Genomic DNA, 23,777 nt, shown 5'->3' with positions numbered 1-23,777 from the left:
AATAAGACTCTTTTTGCCTGAGTGCAGTTGATAGTTGGATGGTGGCTTAGACTGATTAAATACCTGTGGTTGTAAAAGTGGGGGCTCGTCCGGGAGCATTTAAAAATAGAAAGTTTAAAATAAGAATTAAAATCATACCGTGAGATTTAAATGGCTGTTCAGTCATGACACTCAAAGTCTTGACAAAATAGACTTAAAGGATATAGATCATTCAAAGATAAAAATTCTGCAATTCATTACTTACTCATAGCCTACTATCATTCCAGAACTTTATGAATTCCTTCTGCAAAACACAAAGGGTGATATTTTAAGGAATATTGGTAACAACGCAGTTTACGTCTATTGTAATTGTTGTCCATACAATGGAAATCAATGGAAACCAACCCTGCTTTGTTAACAACAATCCTCAAAATATGTTAACAGAAGAAATAAATTCATACTTTTGAGTTTGTAACAATAAGCGTGAGTACATGATCTCTTTAGGAGAACTTAAGCTATAAGACTAGAATTTACATAAGAATGACTTACTACAGGGTGTCCGCATGAGCTTGAAAAAGTATTAAAAGTTGATAAATCAGTGTAGAAAAATTTTATTAAAGTATTAAAAAGTCTTAAATGCTATTTTGTGAGGTATTCAATTCTATATAATTTTTGATTATGAAATGCATGGTCGTATGCTAAAGTTTGCCTGAATTAAATCTGTGAATATCACGATGCTGCATAGTTTTTGAAATCAATTAAATCCTACTAGATTTGAAATCATGCTGCTTTGTTTACTGCAATAACCAAGGCAACACCATTATTTCTACAGTTCTATAGGCACAAACTTGCTGAATTAGCTAGATTTAATGGACTTATATTCAGTATATGAATTATGTTTTAGTTTTGGATTAGTTTTTTTACATTCATATTTAGTAAATATAGTGTAAATTAAAATCTCGCCAGTGTTTCCGGTTGAAACCTAAAGTTGTTATAAGGTCTTAAAATGTATGGAAAGGGTCTTTAAAAAGTTCTTAAAAGGTATTGAATTTCACTCTCTGATTCCAGGATATACTCGATACTAGATCTACTACAGCGAGCAAAGCCTTATACTGAAATAGTTTCAGAATTACAAGGATTAGGATGCATGATGCAAGATTAAGTACTCCTGTAGCAGATCTAAAGAGGTGGTGCTGGGAGGAGGGCTAAACAAAATTCTCATAGATGTTCAAAGATGAAAACACATCAAAAATAATCAGCTTCAGAACCAAGAGTTTGATGGATGGATGCATTTGTGAAAAGTGATGTGCAAGACATTGCGATTGTGAGAAATAAAATCTCTGTTACCAGACTGAATAGAATTGTGAGATGTAATATTATTGTTAAATATAATTGTCACCTCGATGACTTGAAATTGTCTGTGGTCCTTTTCAGTGCAAAAGTCAGGTGGAACTCAGCTGAAGTTGGTGATGTCTTTTCCTAATTATGGACAGGCGCTCTTCAAACCCATGAAGTAAGACCCATTCCCAACAAATACTTTTTTTTTTTAGTGTATATAGTCCTTCTCTAATCAACCCTAAGCTGGGGTTGCATGTGTGGGTGGACTTGAATGTCTTCTACAAAAGTATGAGAAGCACTGGTTCCATGCTTCTGCAGGAATTAATAGAAATAAAGTGCAATGAATTAAAAAAATAATGTGGTTTGGTTGAACATACTCAACGGCTAATATGTCATTTTAATTCAATATCCTTCTCATTCGAGTACAGACAGGAACGGCATGAGGAAACCAATGTGAATCTGTATTACTTTTCTGACTTTGAGAGGCACAATGCTGAGATTGCAGCCTTCCACTTGGACAGGTAAAAACATGGATTTTCAAAGGAATAAATATTCAAAAATATTTCTAAGATAATAACACTTAAGCTACTAATAATGCCCTGATATATTTAAAAAAATAATACAATTGTAAAATTGTAATAAAATCAGACCAAAACGAAGTTTGTTTTGTGTTTTTTACTGTAGCTTTCCTTTTGGAAATGTTCTTTCCAACACTTTTAAACACTTGTGAACTCTCATTGAGCTGTGATGATGATGTGTTAGAGGCAGGTTCTGACTCTGACGCTCAGCCTTTATTGCAATAAATGTTTTTTTTTCCAGTTTGTTGAGATCAGACAGGTCAAAACATTGGCTTTTATTCTAATCGAAATGCTTAAAACACTATACTTAAAGTATGTCAGGAGCTTTAAAATCATGTGACAATAATACAGCTACTTTTTAAAAATGATATGTGTAATTTTACATAATAGTTTTTACTGCACAATGTTCTCTTCTAACCACCACTCTTTCTTTCTCACAATTAGGATACTGGGTTTCAGGAGGATTCCTCCAGTGATTGGCAGACTTATTAATGTCATTAAAGAGATCAAGGAGGTCACCACTGACCATAAACTGGTCACAACGTTTTTCAATTCCCCAGGTGAGTCCCATTTGGCTCTTGTCTTCATCCATCACTTCCTCTCTACATGTATGTCTTTCTTTCTCCAGTGGGTAATACATGTTTTCACGGCCATTGTTCGTATTACTGCTCCACTGAGCATGCTGTCTGTGGGCGTCCTATCAAGCTAGAAGGCTCTTTAGCGGTTATGCTGCCAGACCTGTCGCTGGCTCCACGCCACTCGTGGAGGAGTCCCTGGAGGAGGTCCTACAGTCGAACCAATCAGGCTGAGTAGGTGGAGTGTGTGTTTGTGTTCTAAAGGTTTTATGAAAGGGCTTTAAAATTTGTTTTTGTTTTGTTTGACATCATTTTAACTGTAACATGAAGAGAGGACGGGGCAAAGAGTAGCCTCTCCTCTTTAAAAAAAAAAACAAAAAACTGCCAATAGCTATCACAGCTCTGCCAATTAGAGATTTTGAGCTGAAGGGCATCATAGAGGATGTGATTGGTCAGAAGTAAATAAAGTAAATTGTGTTATTTTGTAAACGAAAAACAGTAAAATAGAGATTGATACTATTTCCAATGCAATGGTCGTAGCCAATCAAACCATTTACTGATTTGCCCTTCGAAAAATAACTCCCCTTCAAAAGGACCACTTCAGAAAGAGGGACAAAATTCTGGATTTGTCATTTACAGATAAGATTGAAATTTGAGAACAACCTACAATTTACAAATTTAGATATCACCGCTTAATGCTATTTGATGTTACCTTAACAGGAGTTAAAAAAAACAGCTTTGATCATATTTCACAAGTTTAATATATTCTGAAGCACAAACTTTACATTATGACATTTGAAAGAACACTTTCAGATTCAGACTTTTAGGTTATGAGTTTCTTAATTATCAGAAAAATCTCTTCAAATCATGGAACATTTTAAAATAATAAAACAATTTCAAAAATACAATGAGATTTATTGGGAACATTTCTTTTTATCTTTTCACTGATTTTTAACATTTTCTCCTTTGCATACTTCTTTTATTGTCGTTTTGTACATGTCAAATGTGTGTTTCCAAAACAGGTGGGAGACAAATTCCAACTACTGTGACACAGTAAAACAGACTCCTCCTTATGACCGGGGCACTCGATTAGTGGATGTGATCGACATGAGCATTCTGGACTTTCTCATGAGTGAGTCATGAACCAGTTCAGATGATCTATGAGTTAACGCTTAAAAAAGAATGATAAGTTTCTGATGTAGACCACAGAAAATTGCATGTTTCTGAAGTCAAACCATGACTTGGAGTGTTTGTGTGCAGGTATTGACTTTCTCTGATCTTTCAATGTAATACTGAAAAAAATGTATCTAAAAAAACTTGGCTTACAGACTTAATTATGTTTTACAGCTTTAACACATGTATATATATATTTTTAGATACATAAAATTCATTTAACAAATATTTTAGAACATCAAAAGGAATTTAAAAATGTGATTAAAAAAACACTATGCAAAGGATCAGCAGTTCAAATTAAATCAAAATATAATCAAATTATTAAAAGTACATTAAAGACTTCACACATTAAAGGGCACATCATTTACCCCTTTCTTAAGATTTTATATTAATATGGTTCTTCTGAGTGTGCCAGTTTAGGTTCAGTTCAAAACACAGTTCAGATTTTTTTTTTATTATAATGTGTTAAAAAGTGTGATTTTGGGGGCTTATACACAGCTCGCTGTTTTAGGGGCGTGTTGCTTCACATAAAAATTAGTTAAGACTTCCCGCCCAACGTAAAAGGGGGCGGAGCCAAGAGCTCCCCCTCTCTGTGTTTGGTAACAGATGGGCAGACAGAGAGAAGCAACATGAGTGAGAGGACCAGCATTCAGCCGTACATGTACGACTCGGACACAGGCCAAGCAGAGAGCACAAAATCATTTGTGTCTTTGTATAGTTTTACAGTCAACTGTGTGCTAGTTTAAAGTTCCAAGCTTGTACACCGAGACTAATAACCGAGCGTACTGAATTAACTTTTACTGAGGCACTGGATGTGCCACTCAGAGCCGCGACATGACACACCAGATGCACACATTTGGATGTTATTTAAAATTAAACTATTCAGATGGCGCTCTGTGGTGCGGCAGAAACATGAAGTGTCCGAATCGTGGCTGGGCGCCGTGGACAGCCGCCAACTTAAAGTGCCATTGTGTGTACACTGATAGAAACCTATGTTTAGAATTCTAAAATGCATGACGCTGCGTGGCGTGACTCTGAGCGTTGCCAAGCGGCCCTTCTGGTGTGCGACCTGCAGGCAAGTTCGTTATTTTATTTCCAATCGAGCGACACGCACATGAGGCAAGGCACTTGCACTTTCCAGCTGCAACTAGTTAAGATCACAGGGAGCTTCTGTGACAGCGAGAAATGCAAACGGCTGAAGTTTAAGGTAGACACAATGAAAAGTACACGTTACACACTGATTACAGCGAGGTTAATGTTAATCTTGTGGTGAGCCCAATGAGCCGTACATCTAAAAATAGACCAAGGGTGTTCCTTTAGTGACATCGCTTTGACTAATATGCTGAAAATGGCGGACGTGAAACGACAAACTGAGGATATGGTGATGCGCGCCTGTGAATCAATATTGGTGGGCGGGGAGACTGCAATCCTACATGTACATCAAGTTGCGGTTGATCTAAAAACCGCTCCAATTGGTTCACCGTTTTTATGTTGTTAAATTGAAAAAAAAGCACTGTGTGTGTTTCTATCACCCTAATATGACTGTCTATACACTATACCTACACACACGTCTGTTCAAACAGCTTGAAAAGTAGATTTTTCACCATAGGTGCCCTTTAAATAAAACATTCACAGTGTTGTATCTTATGAAAAATATCAGTTCACAGGCTCAGCATGAGAGCTGCTGTTTAAAAAAATGAAGCAGACGTATTTAAAAAAAAAAGTTTCTGTTTGAACATGTTTAACCACATGTACATTCACACTGTTTTAGCAATTTGTTAAAATGTGTTTACGACTACCTTTGGAAGAGGTCAAAAGTGGACAAGGTTAAAAGATTCACACCTCTACTTAATCTTGTCCAGTTGTGATTCGGTTTATACACAAATACACTATAACACCAGGGGCCCTATCATACACCCGGCGCAGTGTGGCACAGTAGTCTTTTGGTAGTTTCAGCTTGGCGCAAGAGTCGTTTTGAGGCGTTGCGATACGCTGTTTAAATAGCAAATGCATTAGTGCTCATTTGTGCGCCCATAGGCGTTCTGGTCTAAAAAGGAAGGTGTTCTGAGGCGCACTGCTGGCGAGTTGCTATTTTGAGAAACTAAAATAGATTTTTCATTAGACCAAAACAAACCCGGTCTAAACTCCGGTGCAGAGTTGCACCTCGCTTACGCACTGCTTAATACGCACAAGAGAGCAATAGGCAAATAACTTTACATATGAAAAAATTTAAATATTAAGGATATATATATAGGATATAATAAGAATATATATAGGACATAAATATAAAGGATTAAAATATTACAAAACATTATTTTTTAGCCTACATAAATATGAAAAATCACTGCTTTTATGTCTTCTTCATCTCGGGAGGCTTTTTCAGTCCATTCATAACAATTTGCTTTTGTATGATGATATTATTATTAGCAGTATTATTTATTATATCCATATTTATATTTGTTTTATTAAAAACAAGCTCAGATTTGCCCACCTGTCATGTATTAGACCATAAGGGGCACATCATGTGTTTTAGGATATAACTCAGGTTTTTGAAGACATTTTGTTATGTATTATTATTCATTTATTCGTTTGCTGGAAATTAGAACTGAATTTAGAAATAGTTTTGAAATGAATATTTGCGCTTAACAAACAAAAGTATTTATTTATAGGCTAATTGATGTCTGTGCATAAAGGTTTCCCTATCCAAGAGTGAATGTGAAAGTGATCCATTATCTCTCATTCTCATGCAGTAGATGCTCTGTTTAACAGTTTTCTGTTAAAAAACTGTTAACTGCTAACTGTTTGCTTGTGAAATGCTCATTTTTTCCACTTAGACTTACTTTACGTCCTGTAAATAGCAAATGCGCTTATGGCGCGACGCAACTGGCTCTTAAAGGTAATGGGAGATGAGACTCTAATTGGTTTATTCTCAAAACACACCTACAGTATAACTCATTAAGAAAATAAACCCAACCCTTTTAGACCATGCGCCATGAGGCAAAGCGGATTTTTCCATCCTTAAATTAGCAAAAATGCGTTCTGACACGCCCTGAAAGCGTTTGCGCCCTGCGTTTTGCGCTCTGCGCTTGGACCATCAAAATAGAACCCAGGTGTGAACAGGGCATGAGTCTTCTTCTGTTTAAATGGGGTCCAAACAACAAATTTGGACTCCAATGACCAATATCAATTGCCTGTCTCCTGATATTTAATGTCTACTTTTCTTTAGGTAACATGGACAGGCACCACTATGAAACATTTGAGAAGTTTGGCAACGACACATTTCTTATACACTTAGATAATGGAAGAGCGTGAGTATTAAAAAATAAGTTCCATGACGTAGTGTTTGGGTTGGTTTAAATCCGCATGATCCTTCTGTGTTTATCTTAGGTTTGGACGTCACTCAAAAGATGAACCTTCTATATTGGCTCCTCTTGTGCAGTGCTGCAGGTAAAGTGAATATAAGTGAAGTTAATTTCTAAACAAACTTTGAGAGGATCACGTGCTTATCATTGACCACGGCTGGTCCTGCATTAGATAACACATAATTCACCAATCGGATGATGCCTAACTCACTATAAATAACCAGATTTTATTACCTCAGTTATCTTTGTCTTGAAGAATCCCCCTTCCACCCCTACTCCTCCTCCCTTTTTCTTGATGGGGCAGCACAACGGCCCAGTGGCTAGCCTCACACTGTTGCCTCACAACAAGAATGTCACTGTTTAATGTCACTTACCTGGCAAGTTAACATTCCTCTGCTGAGTTTACATGTTCTCCCTGTGCTCGCGTGGGTTTCCCCCAGGTTCTCTGATTTCTTCCCACAGTCCAAAGAAATGAGACATGGCGAATTGACCAAACCAAATTGGCACCATAGATGAGCTCGTAATCAGCAGTATATCTCTTCATAGCAATCCATATCAGCCATTAGCCGTAATTAAGCAGAGGAGTTCTCGATACCTACCTGAGCCCAAACTCCCCTCTTGCTCTGCAAACAGGAGGGAGCCCCAGACTTTAGGATCTTATGAGCTCAGGGTTCTCTTCCGGGACAGGATGCCAAACACGCTTTATAATCATTCATAATAAATTGTATGTATCTTGCTATGTGCTGCGCTACATATTTTTGGGAAGAAACAACAAAATTTTGGTCTACTTTTGTAGCCTGGTGTTACCTGAACAGAACTAAAATAAAGCAACTCAACCTATACTAAAGGCTGTTAAACGCTTGATTCTGACTGGCTGATGAACACTAAGAATGAGCTGTTAATTTCAGATAAAAAGACAAGTGTGAACGCTTGAAGTACCACTTTAAAGGTGTAGTGTTTTTTAACTTGCTAATAATTTCTCATTTTGTTCCTCAGGGTCCGTCGCTCGACATTGCTTCGTTTACGTCTGCTCTCTCTCCCACCTTATCGGCTGAGCGATGTCATGCGAGCGTCTTTATCTAGGGACCCCCTTGCAGAGGTCGCACCTCTCCTTACTGAACCACATCTTTCTGCTTTAGATCGGCGCCTGGAAACAGTCATGCAAGCCATCCAAGACTGTCTGCAGCAGCATCAACATCACAGTGATGTTATATATGATGACATCATGGATTACCCTCAGGCTTGACTTTGTAGTCTGTTATATTGACCGTTTTCTTCACACACGAGCCATTGGAATGTTTTTTTCTCCTTGATGTTGCAAATTGATATTTTCTTATCATAATATTACTCATGTATAGTCATCAACACACTTGTTTGTAAAGCAAGTAGTTTGACTGTTTTTCTTAAGGCTGATTTATCCTTCAGCGTATCCTTCACGTATAGCGCACGCTTGGTCGGCTTGTTAGCTGTGACTAGTGTGGGCAGTGCTGAGAGCCGCGAGCCTGATGGAGAAATTGTTTACAATTCAATTCATGTTTATTTCTATAAAGATTTTACATGGTAGATTGTGTCAAAGCAGCCTCACATGGAAATTCTAGTAGATTTAAACTGTGTCAGTCCAGTTTTCAATGTCGAAGTTCAGTTTAGTTTAGTTCAGTGTGGTTTAATTATCACTGCTGAAAGTCCAAAAACTGAAAAGAAAATCCACCAATGCACAGCTCCAGATGTCCCAAACAAGCAAGTCAGTAGCGACATAGTCAAGGAACAAATCTTGACCTATTGATGAAAGTGAAAGACAAAGAAACATTGAAAGAAACCAGGCTCAGTTGGGCACGACTATTTCTCCTCTGGCCAAACTACCTGTGCAGAGCTGCAGTCTAGACAGTAGAGCCTGTGTCGAGTCTCTTGTAGGAGCTCCAGATGGAAACTTTTGTTTATCTTATGACTAAAGTTGTTGTACATCTACCGTTTCCCATCTCTGAAGCCTCCTATCCACTGCACACGACAAGCGACAGACCACAAGTCATTCATTTCCAATGGAGAGTAGTCCAAGAGCCGCATGGAGTTCCGATCACCTCCGTATGCGGAAAATTCAGATCTGATTTTGGGGATCCGTTGAAATATTTGAACTCCTGTGACTAGACCGTATGAGGCCAGCCAACCAGATGTGATGTATTCCAGTGTTGTAAAAGCTGGTCCGTGTGTGCGAGATGAGAAATAAGAGTTTATTTTGTAAATTTTTTGAATTATAAAAACTCTATTAAAAAAAAAAGCAGCAAGTATAAATGGACAACTATGTGCAAGGCATGCGCTGAGTCAAGCCGATCACAAGATGTAGAAGTATAAACCAGCCTTTAGTCATTTCTCCCATAGACAACTGAGTCTGAAGTTCTAAAACAATCTTAAAAATAAGCGCACTTCCAAATCACAGAATAATTAATAACAAAACTGTAAATTATTCATATTTATAATACAAATAGATATTGTATAATTAGATTATTGCCATCTGTGGCTACTTTTAAAGATGGTGTCAAATGTAGGTTGCAATAGTCTTCCTTATTGTGGCGTGTATTTAAGTAAAAAAAGAAAGAAGGAAGAAAATGTGGGACAGGAGTTTGGGAATTGTAGGAGTTGAACAGATGGTAGGTTTGCTGTTGTTGAATGCATGATTGACAGGTTGGTCCCGTCCTCGTCCGAATAAACAGGTCTTCCGAGAAAAGATTCCACTGCAGAAAGAATGAATAATTATGAGGGCACATAAATTTAAAGTAAAATGGTGTGATCAGTTTGTGATAAAAAGGCAGTATTTCACAAATAATAATAAATCCCTGAGTAAACTGCAGTGTATTGTAGTTTAGTATACCCTAGAGTTGAAGAAAACTGCAGTATTGGGTCATTTGTTTATATGACTATAGTTGCTGTATTATCCCAACAACAGCTATAAAATCACCAAAACAGATTAACTATTACCGTAGTATAAGAAGCCAAAGACAACAGTATTTAGAAAAAACGACTATATGCAGGGGCGGACTGGCCATAGGGAGCACTGGGACATTTCCCCGTCGCCTGATGGTCAATCTGGCCTGCCACCATGAGCCTGACCTGCCGCGACCCCATTAACCCCAGACCCCCTGCTCTTCACTTTCTAGATCGCATCGGATGTGGCCTGGCAGCATGACTCTAGCCTGCCGTGCACAGCAACCCCAATCCGCCCTCCAATAAGTAGTTATCTCTTAAGAGCAATCACTATCTGTTTATTAGCTACTACAGCAGGGGAGTTCTCGAGATCTATCTGAGCTCAAACTCCCCTCTCGCCTTGCAAACAGGAGGGAGCCCCGGGCTCGAGGATCTTATAAGCTCAGGGCTCTCTCCTGGGACAGCATGCCAAAAAAGCTTAATAATCAATCATCAGCTAAGTGTAAACTTTTGAAGTGGTTATAATGCAATATATACATTAGCAAAATGTTTAATCAGATTTTTTGCTGCCCTTCTAATAAGCTCTAATAGGAGCTATTTGATGTGTGAATAGGTGCCTGCACTCCCTCACTTAAGTCTACAATGTTAAACATACAACATACACCAACCTGATTTCACCAAGTAGGGCATGTTCCTGGATTAATATCTATGTTGATCCTGGAACAACATTCCAATCAGCTAGTCAGAAATAAGGGATATGTTTACTGTTTATGTTAAGTTGAAGCTTACGGTTAGGTCTTTGCACTTCTACATGATTGTTATACAATTATTATTTCCTGATTTTGGGAATAATTACAGGTATGATTTAGGTTTAGGAGTAGGGAATGGGTTAGGATTACAATCAAAAATAATGTTCCAGGATCAACATAAATGTCTATCCATTATCGCAATGTACTCGGCAAAATTATGACGTGGCACAACATGAGCATAATATCTGCATAATGTTTTTGTTGGATTTTTTTGGAAAGGAAAAAAATAAGTTGCCAAGACATTGAAAGTCTAAAATGATCAAAAACTTTGCAACATCATTAGTCTACAGACATTGAGATATTTTTGTCAGCACAAAGGAAATTTTGGCATAAATTGTATGTATCATGCTATCTGCGGAGCAAAATTTTTTTGGGAAGAAACAACTAAATTTTAGTCTACTTTTGTAGCCTGGTGTTACTTGAACAGAACAAAAATAAAGCAACTTAACTTATACTAAAGGCTGTTAAACGCTTGATTCTGATTGGCTGAAGAACACTAAGAATAAGCTGTTAATTTCAGATAAAAAGACTACTTTAGTAGCTTCAGGCGGGTCTTGACCTCATTACAGCTCCACATCAATGTGCTGAATGATTTTAGTCAACAACAGTCAAAAATCTAATTTAAAAAAAATAAACAACAAGGTTGAGATGTTTACCCTTCCTACCCAGGACTGGGAAACACCCATACATGAACTACTCTAGACTCATTCAGCATGAAAAACTGCCGAATGTCTTGAAATACAGTATCTGAAGTCCTGTAGCTATAATGAAAGTGGATAAATAGCCTGCAGATCATTTAATTTTTGAAAAATAATTCAGTTAAGAAGTGTATATTGTGGAAAGGATGTGAAGCATAAATTATTTGTTACTTATATTAATATAACTCATTCATTCATTTTCTTTTCGGCTTAGTTTTTTTATTAATCTGGGGTCGCCACAGTGGAATGAACCACTGTAAAAGTCCATCTATTAGCCTAATGAGCCCAACATTCTAAAAAAGAGTTTTGTTATTTATTAGAATTTATATTCGTTTTCTAGCTCTGAATTTAATCTGGCTCTTGGACTGTATTTCTACTTGTAGGAACAGATCACATTCATAATTTATGACTTAATTTAGAGTTTTGATCTATATCTGTTCTTATATTCTTCAGTTATACGTTCATTAGGCAGTTTCATACTCGAGTTTGCCTGTTTTCTCTCAGACAGTATGTCGACACTCTGAAGTAAGAGGATGTAGGGTTAGCTAATACTTAAATAGTCTGCTTGCCAACTGCTCACTCATCCTAAAATGTAGTAGATTTAGCCACTTCCAGACAACTTGCTAATTTCAGCGATTAGATGATTAAAGATTTCCATGCTGTCGTGCCACACTGCTCCGTACAGTCAAATGTACCTTAGAATCAAGTCGAATTATAAATGTAGCGCAGACTCCACTTAATCTACTGGATATAAAAGACTTCAGGAGAGTTCCGAATGAATCAAAAGTTAACATTTTATTCGTCAGGTAAAATTGTTTTCTGCCAATTACATAATAAAACAGTCAGAAAGCCAATTCAGAGATGAGTCTGTAAAAATACAACATCCATCACTCAAACATAAATCAAAGAGTCAGATTAGAAAGTTTATTGTTTTAGTGCCTGATGATTCTCGTGGTCTTGTCTCGTGTGAGTTCCATAACAGTTTTCAGGGTTTCATATTATGGAGAGATATACAGTAGCCATCTTTACACCACCAACTTATCCAGCATATGTTTTACACAGCAGATGCCCTTCCAGCTGCAACCCATCACTGGGAAACACCCATACACACTCATTCACTACGGACAATTTTAGCTATGGACAAGGCCAGCTTATACTGCGTTTTGTTATTTTTTTTATATATAATCCTGAACAATTATATCATATGAGATTGCACAAACAAGGCTCCCATGTCACACTGTAAGACCTCAGCTGTCATGATGTCAGACAGAATGACAATGAAGATGCACCAAACATGGAAGAAAACTCCCTTGAAGTTTGACGTCATCCACCTGTGACACTTATCCCGCATTCTAAAAACATTCCTTGCAGCAAACATAAACAACCTATGTTTATTAACAAAAGCGGCAATTTGGGCACTTGGGCAGAGCTGAGCTCCAGCAAGGGCAAGCTTGAGCTCCAGCTCCTCCTTCCTTGCACTTCTTCAAGTGATGTCACTGGGGGTTGGGGTAGGTGTACTCATTAAAACAGCTTATAGGAGGAGGAGTTGGAGCTCAAGCTCACCCTCATTGGAGCCCAAGTGGCTCTGCAGCGAGCAGTGTCTTGCAATTGTGCACACAGCATGTCTCAATAATTAAACCAGGAAGAAAAAAAAAACAGTTTTGACGTTTCCCAGCGGTCATTTGAATTGTCTCATGGATTGCGTCATCAGATTCTGCGCTCCTTTTGGTTATTGGATTATTGCTCATCACAGCTGTTGTCACACTGCAGGAAAGTGTCTGAAATCTTCTAACACTGCCAGAACTTTATCGGAGGGAAAATCTGATCACAACATGCATTTAGCAGCTGTCTGTGATCATGTCAAGCCAGCGATCAAAGATCACAGGTTTTAGCCTAAGATTTCAGGAATCTTTTAGGATTTGCCAAATTAGTTTCAGCTGACAAAATCATGGTTGAAATCTCACAGTGTGAGCAGGGCTTTAGCCGATTCACCTATACCACGTCTTTGACCTTGTGAGGGAACCTAGAGCACCCGGAGGAAACCCACTTAAAAACACGAGGAGAACTGACTTAGGCTAGGTTTGAACCAGTAACCTTTTCGAAGAGAGGTGATGGTGCTATCCACTGTGCCACCCCTATATTAATATAATAAAAAAAGCTATTCACAAATCCAAGGTAGGATTTATTGGTATTTCTTTAAACAATAATATAATCAAACCTGATTTTATGCATTTTAACATTCAAAAACTATAATAATGATTAAAAAAAAAAAACTATAATGGAAATGATGTCCACAGATCCCTAAAAAGTGTGCAGACAGATCTGCCTGTGCAGGTGTAACAGTTTCCAGAATGCAGTAATGAACTCACAATGGGAAGTTGAACATTTAACATGATGGTTTTATTCTGAAAAACCTGAATTGTTTTAGTAGCGGCACTTGTGTTTTGCACGCATCAACTCGCACTCTCGAATTTCTTAGCATTTTGCATATGTATCAAACAGTAAATTTTTTGAACATTGCACTATTAGTATGTATTCAGTTCACATTACTTTGAACAACAACGTAATAAACAACATTTGTGTCCTCATGTCACCGACTCGGTCCCAGTCATTCCCCTCGCTGGCCAGCAGAGGCCACCATCACCGGACTTCTAGCATTACATCATCCACTTAAACTGATAAGCACTCACACCTGCAGCTCATCCCACTAATGACCCACGCTCACACATATAAGCAGCACACACATTCAGTCTGTTGCAAAGACTTGTTCTACCCTGTCTGACATTTCTGAGCGTTATCTCCTTGCCTGATCTCCCGTGTATTACCTGGACTGTTACCGACCCTGTGTTGCCTTCTGCCTGCCCTTAACCTTGCTTGTACTCTGACTCTGATCCACGCCACCTGCCCTGAACCACGCCTGATATCTCGATCTGAACCTCGCCACCTGCCACTGATCCATGCCTGCTATATCACTCCTTGACAGCCAGCCACCAGTCCTTAGACCCATACTGAATACTACTCATGTGAGTTCGCATGTAAGTGCGTGTTTTATGATTGTGTTTGAACTGTCTAATAAATATACAGCAAATTGATCCCTCTGTGTCAGGCTCTTTGTTACACCTCACATGAATCTATGCGACATGTGCAAACTCTTAAATCAACACACAACATAGTGAATTACAGGCTTCACTCACTTCTTCAAACATGCAGGGAAATATAGATATAACCATACAAAACATTAACACACTTAGGCTCAATTCCAATTCTTCCTCTAACCCCTACCCCTCATTTTGCGCGTTCATGTTTTACCATCATGCTTTTAATAAACACAAAAAAAACCCCGCTAAATTTAGAGATCTATAAACCATAATAATAACTCCTGTATAGTAGTCCCACAACATTCTGACACTCGAATATCCTGTCCGAAAAGTCTAGTGGCTGATAATGAGCTTTTTACAGTGTCTGCTATAATGTCAATGTTGTTTTGGTGTGTTTAAATATATGAATATTGGCCACTGTGTAAATGCACAGTACAGTTACAATATTATTGCCACATTAGATCGTTATGATAACACAATATATGCCTTCAGTGATTTCTTGAAGATAAATACCAAAACATAACACAACTGGAATAACTACAGCAGTCACAATAGTCTGATCTCATATGAAACAACAAATTGCGATGACATATGACGACATATATGATGACAGGCTGTAGTGCTGTCCCAAATCTTAGGGGTAAATTTTGAAGCTCTTCCTCTTAACCCTTGGTTGTAAAACCAAACCAAAACAAACGATTACACTTGGCTTAAGATTGGTAATGAAAATTCGGGAATTGCAACTGGCAGAACCTGGGAATTAATGTCTTGCATGCATTAACTCTTTCAGGATTTAGGATTTAGCGAGAGCGCCATTTCGTACCTCACCACACTACCATCACCTGCTGGTGTAATCTGAGACTGTGCTCTTTTTATTTTTGTCCACAAGGTCTAGTTAACGTCAGAAACAGTTTGGTACTAAATCCTTCTTATGATTTACATTTCCTTTGTAATGCAACTTGTTTCGCCATTGCGTTACACAGGCGGTTAGTTAACCTCTGTTGCTCAACAAGTGCCCAAAATTATAGAACTAAGAAGGAAATAAGATCATCTGATTGCTGAAATCTTCAGACATTGACATCATTTTGTAACAACACTTACAGCTCTGGAAGCAGGAGAAATCTTAAAGTTTGTAAGTATACATGTCTTTATATGTTTAAAAATTGTGTTATAATGTAATAAATTAAAGGTAACTTGAGTGAAATTAATGGGCTCTTATTTGTGTTATTACTTGACAAGCCAAAGGTTTAAAAGTCAAAGCATGGAGTTCAGACCATTGTTGCTGATCCTGCTTCTTCACATTTCAGGTAAGATTACTTAAAGCTGACAGAGTGTTGCTTCACTGTTTTTTAGTGACTTGGTTTGTCATGAGGTCTTTCATTAGTCCACATTTGCAGTTTCTTCTTTGTTTTATCAGGCTCTCTAACATTAGATGAACTCTCTGTGACTTGTAAAAACATTTGTGCTCTGAAGGAAACCAGTGTGCAGTTGAAGTGCACCTACAACAACATCCCATTTAAATCTGTGTTCTGGTTCAGCTGGAAACAAAGTCCAAACTGGAGGAAAAACAATGAACCTGAATATTTAGATTTAGATTTTGACTACTCAGGACGAGTAAAGCAAAGCTTTAACAATGACTGTTCAATACTCTTAATATCAGATGTGAGTGAGCGAGACTCTGGGGAATATCAGCTCATGTTCATCATGAAGGATGGAGTTAAACGTCTCGCCTCAGTCGCTGTTAATTTAACAGTAACAGGTAAAACTCAGTCTAGATTCTGGGCTTATTAGCTGATTTTTCATAATGTTCTTACTAATTTTACTGTCATTTAGATTTGCAGGTAAAGATGAGTCCTGCATCTACAAACACCAGAGGTCAGGCAGTAAATCTGACCTGTGATACTTCATGTGATTTGACATTCAAGCCAAAGAATTACTTCTGGAAAAAAGATCACCAATATATAGAAGGTCTTCATGCTAGAAACATCACTGTGCCTTCAACAGAAATGGATGGCAGTTACTCCTGTTTTCTTACTGTAGACCTTAGAAATTCCTCTTCTCCTGTGTGTAAGTATAAAGCAGTTCAGCTTGCTTTGCTTTGGTTTTTGCTCGACTTAGATTGCATTTTCACTGATCGCCTCACAGGAAGAAGGTTGCCTGTCTGAGTGCTGGCTGGGTCAGTTGGCATTTCTATGTGGAGTTTACATGTTCCCCCTGTGTTTGCATGAATTTCCACCGTGTGCTCCAGTTTCCCCCACAGTCCAAAGACATGCAGTACAGGTAAATTGGGTAAGGTAAATTGGCCGTAGAGTATATGTGTGTTTGATAATGTGAGTGTGTATGGGTGTTTCCCAGTTGTGGGTTGCGGCTAAAAGGGTATCTTCTGCGTAAAACATATGCTGCAATAGTTGATGGTTCATTACACTGTGGCAACCCCAGATAAAGAAGGAACTTAGTTGAAGGAAAATGAATGAATAAAAATAAAAGTTTAATTTTTTTAATTTACATATCACACCTTATGCTTTTGCAAGTTCGTTATTTGCAATGGAGGCGCGCTGCTTTTACATAGTTGGAACAATCTCAACTTTTTAGAATGCCACAAGCGCACAGTGAGTCACATGACTAGAATTGACTGATCAGCTTCATAATTTGGGCTCTATTTTGACAGTCCATGCGCAAAGCGCAGGGCGCAAACGTTTTCAGGGCGAGTCAAAATCCATTTTTGCTAATATAAGGACAGAAAAATCCGCTTTGTGCCATGGCGCATGGTCTAAAAGGGTTGAGTTTATTTTCTTAATGAGTTATAGGTGTTTTTTGAGAATAAACCAATCAGAGTCTCATCTCCCATTTCCTTTTAGAGCCTGTTGCATCACGCTATCTAACATTTGCTATTTACATGACGTAAAGTAAGTGTAAGTGGAAAAACTGAGCATTTCACTAGCAAGAAAACAGTTAAACAGAGCATCTACAGCGCGACAATGAGAGATAAATGATTAACTTTCACTTTCGCTCTCGTGGATAGGGAAACATTGTACGCACAGACATCAATTAGCCTATAAATAATTAATTTTGTTTTATTAAGCGCAAATATTTGTTTCAAAACTATTACTAAATTCAGTTCTAATTAACAGCAAACGAATAAATGAACAACAATATCGAAGTGTGTTCAAAAAACTGAATTATATCCTAAAACACATGCTGTGCAGGTGGGCAAATCCAAGCTTGTTTTTAATAAAACAAATATTAATATGGATATAAAAATAACACTGCTAATAATGACAACATTATACAAAAGAAAATTGTTATGAATGAATTGAAAAAGCCTCCCGAGATGAAGAAAGTATGAAGACAGTGGTTTTTAAATTGATGTAGACTAGAAAATAATGTTTTGTAATATTTTAATCCTTCATATTTATATCCTATATATCCTTACTATATCCTAAATATATCCTTAATATTTTAATTCTTTTTTATATGCAAAGATATTTGCGTATTGCTCTACATCTTGTGTGTATTAAACAGTGTGTAAGCGAGGCTCACTCTGTGCCGGACAATAGACCGGCTTTGTTCTGGTCTAAACAACAGACTATTATAGTTTCTCAAAATAGCAACATGCCAAAACACACCTGCTTTTTTAGACCAGAACGCCTATGGGCGCACATATAAGCGCAAATGCATTTGCTATTTAAACAGCGTGGCGCAAAATGTCAAAACGACTCTTGTGCCGAGCTAAAACTAGCAAATAACAATTGCGTTGCGCCTTGCGCCACATTGCGCCGGGTGTATGATAGGGCCCTATGTATTGAATATACACATTTCAGTAGACTAATCACACCCAAACACTGCAGTGTTACTCTTCTCCATAAATAAACTTGTATCAGAGCTGCAGCAATGTTTTGTTAGTTTGTCATGGTCAGTAAGGAATGACAGACGAAAAAGGACCAAAGGAAAATCAAATTGAAAGTGTTAAAGGAAGCAATACAATCATGCTTTATGACGCGATATGTGAACAACCTCTTATATTGCTTGCGTGTGTGTGATTATAACTAGTTGTAGCGTTTTCAGTCCAGGTCATGCCATCCTCTTGCTGAATCTGTTGCTCAGTTACAAGAAGGGCATCTGGAATTCTTGAACTGACCACAATTATACCACTTCTGGTGTCTTTTTTTGCAGTGGTATACAAATGGTTTAGTCGTGCAAAGCAAAAATTTAGCAGTGGCTGCTGTTGACTATTTAAATATTTTTAAATAGTCAAACCAATTTGGTGATACAAACCAATGATGCTGGTATGTTGGTTCTGTCAGTACAATTGGTGATCAGCAGTGTGTATACATGGTGGTACTAACCAGGTACGGAATGCAATAGAAAAGCCTCTAGTTGCTAGCCATTCCCTGCAGTGAAAAACACCTTTAAGCACTTTAAAGGAGATCTAGGCCAGAGGCCTCATGTATGAAGACTTGCGTTGAAATCATACTAAAAGATAGTACGCACATTTACAGCTTTGTGCGAATGCAGTAAAAAATTCAGATGTATGAAACACTGCGCACGCCGAATCTCACGCATATTCTCTTTGTACATCCGAATGAACGTGAAACTGATCGCACGTGCATGAGCGCAAAACCCCTCCCTGCCTCCTCCCCCTTATGAAACGAAAAACAAAAAAGCAAAGGCAAAAGCAAGCAAAAAGAGAAACTTTTAACAGAATGTGATTTGGAGGTGCAGCTTTCGGAGGTAGACCGGAGAAAAGCTGTGTTATTTGCAAGTTTGTCCTCCGGAATTAATAACAAAAGAAAAAAATTGAGTGGGAGAGTTTAACTGATGCAGTTAACACAGTTGGGTCCGAACATCGCACTGAGTGGATTAAAAAAGAAATCTTGCGATGTAAAGGTGTAAAATTTGGTAGTGACTTTAACAGCATGAGTGGCGTAGCTCGTAAAACACAAGGCAACATGTTTTGACACGTTCAAACATGAACTCGGTTCGAATCCAGCGTCTGATAAAGACAGTTGATCACTCCAATTACATTGGGAAAACCGGCGATCGCAGCAAATTGCGCTTTAATGTTTGGCTGGTCAACTGCATGGTATGGTAACCTTATATACCTACTAGACATGCGAATTAACCAGTCCCATACAGTTGCCATTACACGGCTCAAAGATGTAGTGTTGCCTCTGGGAGTCGCCAATGGAATTAAAACAAACACACACAAGAAATGAATGTACGCCAGGCATGAAGTGTGCATAGACCAGCGCACATTCTCACATTAATTTCATCTATAGTAAATCCAAAAGTGAGTATAATAATAATAATAATAATAATAATAACAATAATAACTACATTTTTAAGGTTATTCATTATTAAATGGACCTGATTAAACGTATGATTCCTTTCTGATATTAGGGTATTTTCTTTAATATCTGATCCAGTATTTTCCTGCCATGGGTTTCCTATTAAACAGTCCCTCGCCTTAACTTGCCGCGAGTGAGACAGAAAATAAAAGCACAGCAGCAGCAAGAACAAAGCAGATGCTCAAGACAGAAATCTTTAAAATAATGACATATTAAAAAAATTTCAATTACATAAGTAAATATGCAGTCTACATTTTGATTAACTGACCAGCGCATTAATGGCAGCATCTGCTGAGAAAACTAAGAAGTGATGTGCTCCTTTTGCACAGTCACCCATCGTAAAGAACGAGAAAAAAATGAAACATGCTAGACTTTCTGCGATGGTGTCGTGAGGATTTGCAGGCATGGTATTGATTGTCATGAACCATGCCACATTACACAAAGAAAGGATTGAATTTTGACATCCAATGTTAAGAAAATTGTGCCGAAATCATACCATTTGTTTTGTAAAAATTAAAGTGAAGTCTTCCTGTTGTGTGCATGCTCTCAACTGACGAAGTTTAAAAGTCTGGTGAGTGAGACAAACTAGAAATTTTTAGAAACTACAGTTTTTTTATGTAATTGCTTTGAGCAAATCGTATTGACTGGATTGTTTTCTTCCTAATTCAATTAATTAAGGAAGAAAGCTTCCATCTACAGCAAAATTTTCATGATGAACAATCATATTGGTGTGAAAAAACCTTATTGTGATTTCTATAGCAATAATCTGTGACTCTTTCAGGTGTTTCTAAGAGTGGCTGCTGGGATGTGTCTTACACCTCTAGAAGAGTCTGTGCTTTGATAAACTCAACAGTAGACTTTTCCTGCACATACTCACATCCCTCTGATTATATGATTGATAAAACATTCTGGCATTATGGTCGGGCTGGGGACTTCAGGGATCTGCGTGAGGAGCATCAGTTTGCTGGTCGTGTGGACTTTGTGGAGAACAAACTGAGAATCAAAGAGCTCAAGATCAGCGACTCTGGAGAATATCAGTTCAGGATCATCTCAGACAAAACAGGAGGAACATACTCTGGTTCACCTGGAGTCATTCTTACTGTTACAGGTACAATGATGGTGTTATATTACTTGTGATGACAAACTATTGACTGTGTTTTGTTTTTCAGATACGCAGGTGATAAGCAGACCACACACTGTATCAGAGGGAGAAAAAGTGATATTAAGCTGTTCAACTAAATGCACTCTGAGTAACAAACACACCTACATATGGTACAAGAAGGGACGACAGGTCACAGATGGATTCACTAAAGACAACAAGCTGTACCTGGACTCAGTCAGCAAAGAAGAGCTGCAAGAGTTCTCCTGTACTGTAGGAGGTAAAACATCTCTATCACACATGTACATTGTGGTTTTTTCTCTGATAGTCATGATTGTCTTCTTTGTGTTGTACAGAAGCAGTGGACAGCACAGCAGTCAGCCATTATACAGTCACTCTGCTGGTGTTTGTACCTCAGTTTCTCATAATAGCAGCGGTGTGGATGTGGTGAGTTAAATATTCAGTGAAATTCACATTTATACAGTGAACATAGAAATTCATTAGATTATAAGAATGTGAAATCTGATTCAACAGGTTTTTCATCAGAGCACATCTCTTCTCAAAAACTGAAAACAAAGGTGAAGGTAAGAAATAAAGTATGTAAAGAGTGTACCATAAAATTTAATTATAATGACAAAAACACTGTTGTAAATATTTCTACATCTGTATCGTTTGTCTCAGGAGCTGTTGTTCCTCGTCCCTAGATCTTCTCTGTCCATCTGTGCTGGGAAAAAGACATCATTGAGTTTTTTTCAGTTGTGACATCATCACATTTAGGCTTTGATCTATTAATTCTACTAGTTCATGATTTAGTGACTTATAGGAAAAAAGTATGACTTAATAATGACTTATAGGTCTATTTATGTCATGAAAAATAAAGGTATTTTAATGTATTCCTCTTCCTGCCAAAAATAACGAGCTGTTTTTATCCTAAGATCATGCAAGAATCCACATGATTAAGGTTTTAACCTTTTTTTTTTAATTGTGTTGCTTTATTTTAGTATTGGTGCACACCTTCATATTTTGTTTCTGTAGTTTTCAGAAGTGTAACTAATTGTAAGGCTTGAAGCTTACATTGCTATTCTGAACCAGTAATTAAGGACAGAAAGCAGATGATGAATGACGTGTTTAAATCAATTATTTATCTGACTTCATTATAATTCATTTGACTCAAGTAGAGTTGTTATCATCATTGATAAATTGACATCCCAGATCAACAGTTACCATTTTTTAGTATACCCTGAGCAAAGCATTGTCAAACATGAGTGAAAACCAACCCTAAAAACAGCTAAACATTAAAGCAAAGTTGAGGAGATAAAGTAGGGGAGAAGAACATTAACATACTCTAGACTATGACTCAACAATAGAAAATAGATTATATATAGAAGTACATCAGTGTTTCTGTTGATTGCCTTACTACAACACTTTAGTCATAAACTGTCAAATGACATCAAACACAACAAATTTATATCGAAGATCACAAGCAAATGAATTGTGTGTGGTTAAGAGCACAGGTTACTGTAAGCAAATGGCAGAGATGTGTACTGGAGATGTGAGGAAGTCACCCGTCCTGTGCTTGTAATGTCTCAGTGGTGCTTCATTAGCATAGGAGAAATAGTATATAACATTTTCTCAGCTCACACTAATGTGTCAATATAAGACCTGTTCACATTAAAAACAGAAACTGTAACTATTAATGATAACAGTGTTTGTGATAATAATGGCTTTTTCTATCCACATTCTGGATGCATCTGACCTTGCTCTGTCACCTTCCCTAATTTGGTATTAAAAGGCTGAAAATCATTAAAGACATTTGTTTTTATTGCAAATCATGTTTCTTGTAAAACCATTAAGGGTTTAAACACACATACACTACACGTACAAACAGCTCAGTGTATTTTATGTTGAGCAAGAAGATAAAAACAAACCATTTTATTGTTATCATCTAAATGTTTTTTTTTTTTCTGAACAAGCTATGTGTTCAAATGTTTTAAAAGTCAACACTGCAGCAATACATTGAAGTTTATGATGCTGGGTTAGTAATTGTAGGAGACTTTTAAGTGGTTATAATGTATTTTACAATAGCAAAATCAGAATCTTGATGCTGCACTTCTAATAAGGTCTATTGATGTGTGTATGCTGTAGGTGCCTGCACTCCTTCACTTTAGTCTGCCTGTTTCTGTTGGTGACATTTTTATTTTACTATTTTTTGGAAAATGGGCAAATTAGGTTGGCTATGGCATCTAAAATCATCAAAAACATTGCAACATCACTAGTCTACAGACATTGCGATACTTTTGTTAGCACAAAGGAAATTGTGGCATACTGTAAATCGTATGTGTCATGCTGCTCCTCAACATATTTTGAGGAGGAAACAACTGCATTTTGGTCTTTTGTAGCCTGGGGTTACACAACTTATACCAAAGGCTGTTAAATGCTTGATTTTGATTGGCTGATGAACACTGTAAGGATAAACTATTAATTTGAGATAAACAGACAGTCAGTTTCAGGCAGATCTTGACCTTATTACAGCTCCACATTAGTGTGCTGAATGATTTCAGTCTACAACAGTAAAACATGTAATAATGATACAAAAAACTAGGCTAAGATGTGTAAGATGAGGTGTAAGAACGTCCTACCCCACTCACTAATAAGCCTTCAGCTTAGTCTCTGATTTATTAGGGGTTACCACTGAAGCATGAACCAGCAATTACTTTGGTGTAAAGTGGCGGATGCTTTTCCTACACAGCACTGGGAAACATTCATACATACACCTATTCTTGACTATTAAAGGTTAAAAAACT

General features: G+C 37.5%; 2 protein-coding genes across 8 annotated transcripts in view; both read left to right on the top strand.

Annotated features, from left to right (window-relative positions):
- fam20cl (family with sequence similarity 20 member C, like) overlaps positions 1 to 11,186 on the top strand; it is a 588,191-nt gene extending 577,005 nt beyond the window's left edge. The window contains 9 exon segments of one of the 3 annotated variants that reach the window (NM_001440768.1): positions 1,414 to 1,492; positions 1,746 to 1,838; positions 2,340 to 2,455; positions 2,524 to 2,704; positions 3,493 to 3,602; positions 6,870 to 6,951; positions 7,031 to 7,090; positions 8,002 to 10,442; positions 10,601 to 11,186. In NM_001440768.1, coding sequence (NP_001427697.1) covers positions 1,414 to 1,492; positions 1,746 to 1,838; positions 2,340 to 2,455; positions 2,524 to 2,704; positions 3,493 to 3,602; positions 6,870 to 6,951; positions 7,031 to 7,090; positions 8,002 to 8,251 — 971 coding nt within the window. In that variant the 3' untranslated portion in view covers positions 8,252 to 10,442; positions 10,601 to 11,186. 3 annotated transcript variants of the gene reach the window in all.
- A 3,936-nt stretch (positions 11,187 to 15,122) lies between these two features.
- On the top strand, positions 15,123 to 22,781 carry LOC110438280 (sialoadhesin). Of its 5 annotated transcripts, none has more exons than XM_087304451.1 (9): positions 15,123 to 15,658; positions 15,766 to 15,833; positions 15,944 to 16,285; positions 16,360 to 16,593; positions 20,656 to 20,982; positions 21,044 to 21,253; positions 21,333 to 21,420; positions 21,508 to 21,557; positions 21,655 to 22,781. In XM_087304451.1, exons 2-9 carry the CDS (start codon positions 15,788 to 15,790, stop codon positions 21,675 to 21,677), a joined length of 1,320 nt encoding a protein of 439 aa, XP_087160577.1. In that variant the 5' UTR covers positions 15,123 to 15,658; positions 15,766 to 15,787; the 3' UTR covers positions 21,678 to 22,781. The 5 variants fall into 5 exon arrangements, with proteins under 5 accessions (XP_087160577.1, XP_087160575.1, XP_087160578.1 ...); XM_087304449.1 differs by having other exon boundaries at positions 21,330 to 21,420; XM_087304452.1 differs by having other exon boundaries at positions 15,596 to 15,658; positions 16,360 to 16,806; positions 21,330 to 21,420.
- Positions 22,782 to 23,777: the final 996 nt, after the last annotated feature.

This window comes from Danio rerio, chromosome 22 (genome assembly GCF_052040795.2).
Source record: "Danio rerio strain M-AB ecotype USA chromosome 22, GRCz13ab, whole genome shotgun sequence".
Lineage (NCBI taxonomy): Eukaryota > Metazoa > Chordata > Actinopteri > Cypriniformes > Danionidae > Danio > Danio rerio.
The sequence above is the reverse complement of the archived record's forward strand: the minus strand, read 5'-3'. Positions and strand labels throughout refer to the sequence as shown.

What these genes read in the sequence shown, in the direction of transcription:
- LOC110438280 (XM_087304449.1), top strand. Translation starts at nt 15,788, where the DNA reads ATGGAGTTCAGACCATTGTTGCTGATCCTGCTTCTTCACATTTCAG. An exon ending in AAATTCCTCTTCTCCTGTGT is followed by an intron (nt 16,594 to 20,655) that starts GTAAGTATAAAG and finishes TGACTCTTTCAG; the next exon opens with GTGTTTCTAAGAGTGGCTGC. An exon ending in ATAGCAGCGGTGTGGATGTG is followed by an intron (nt 21,421 to 21,507) that starts GTGAGTTAAATA and finishes CTGATTCAACAG; the next exon opens with GTTTTTCATCAGAGCACATC.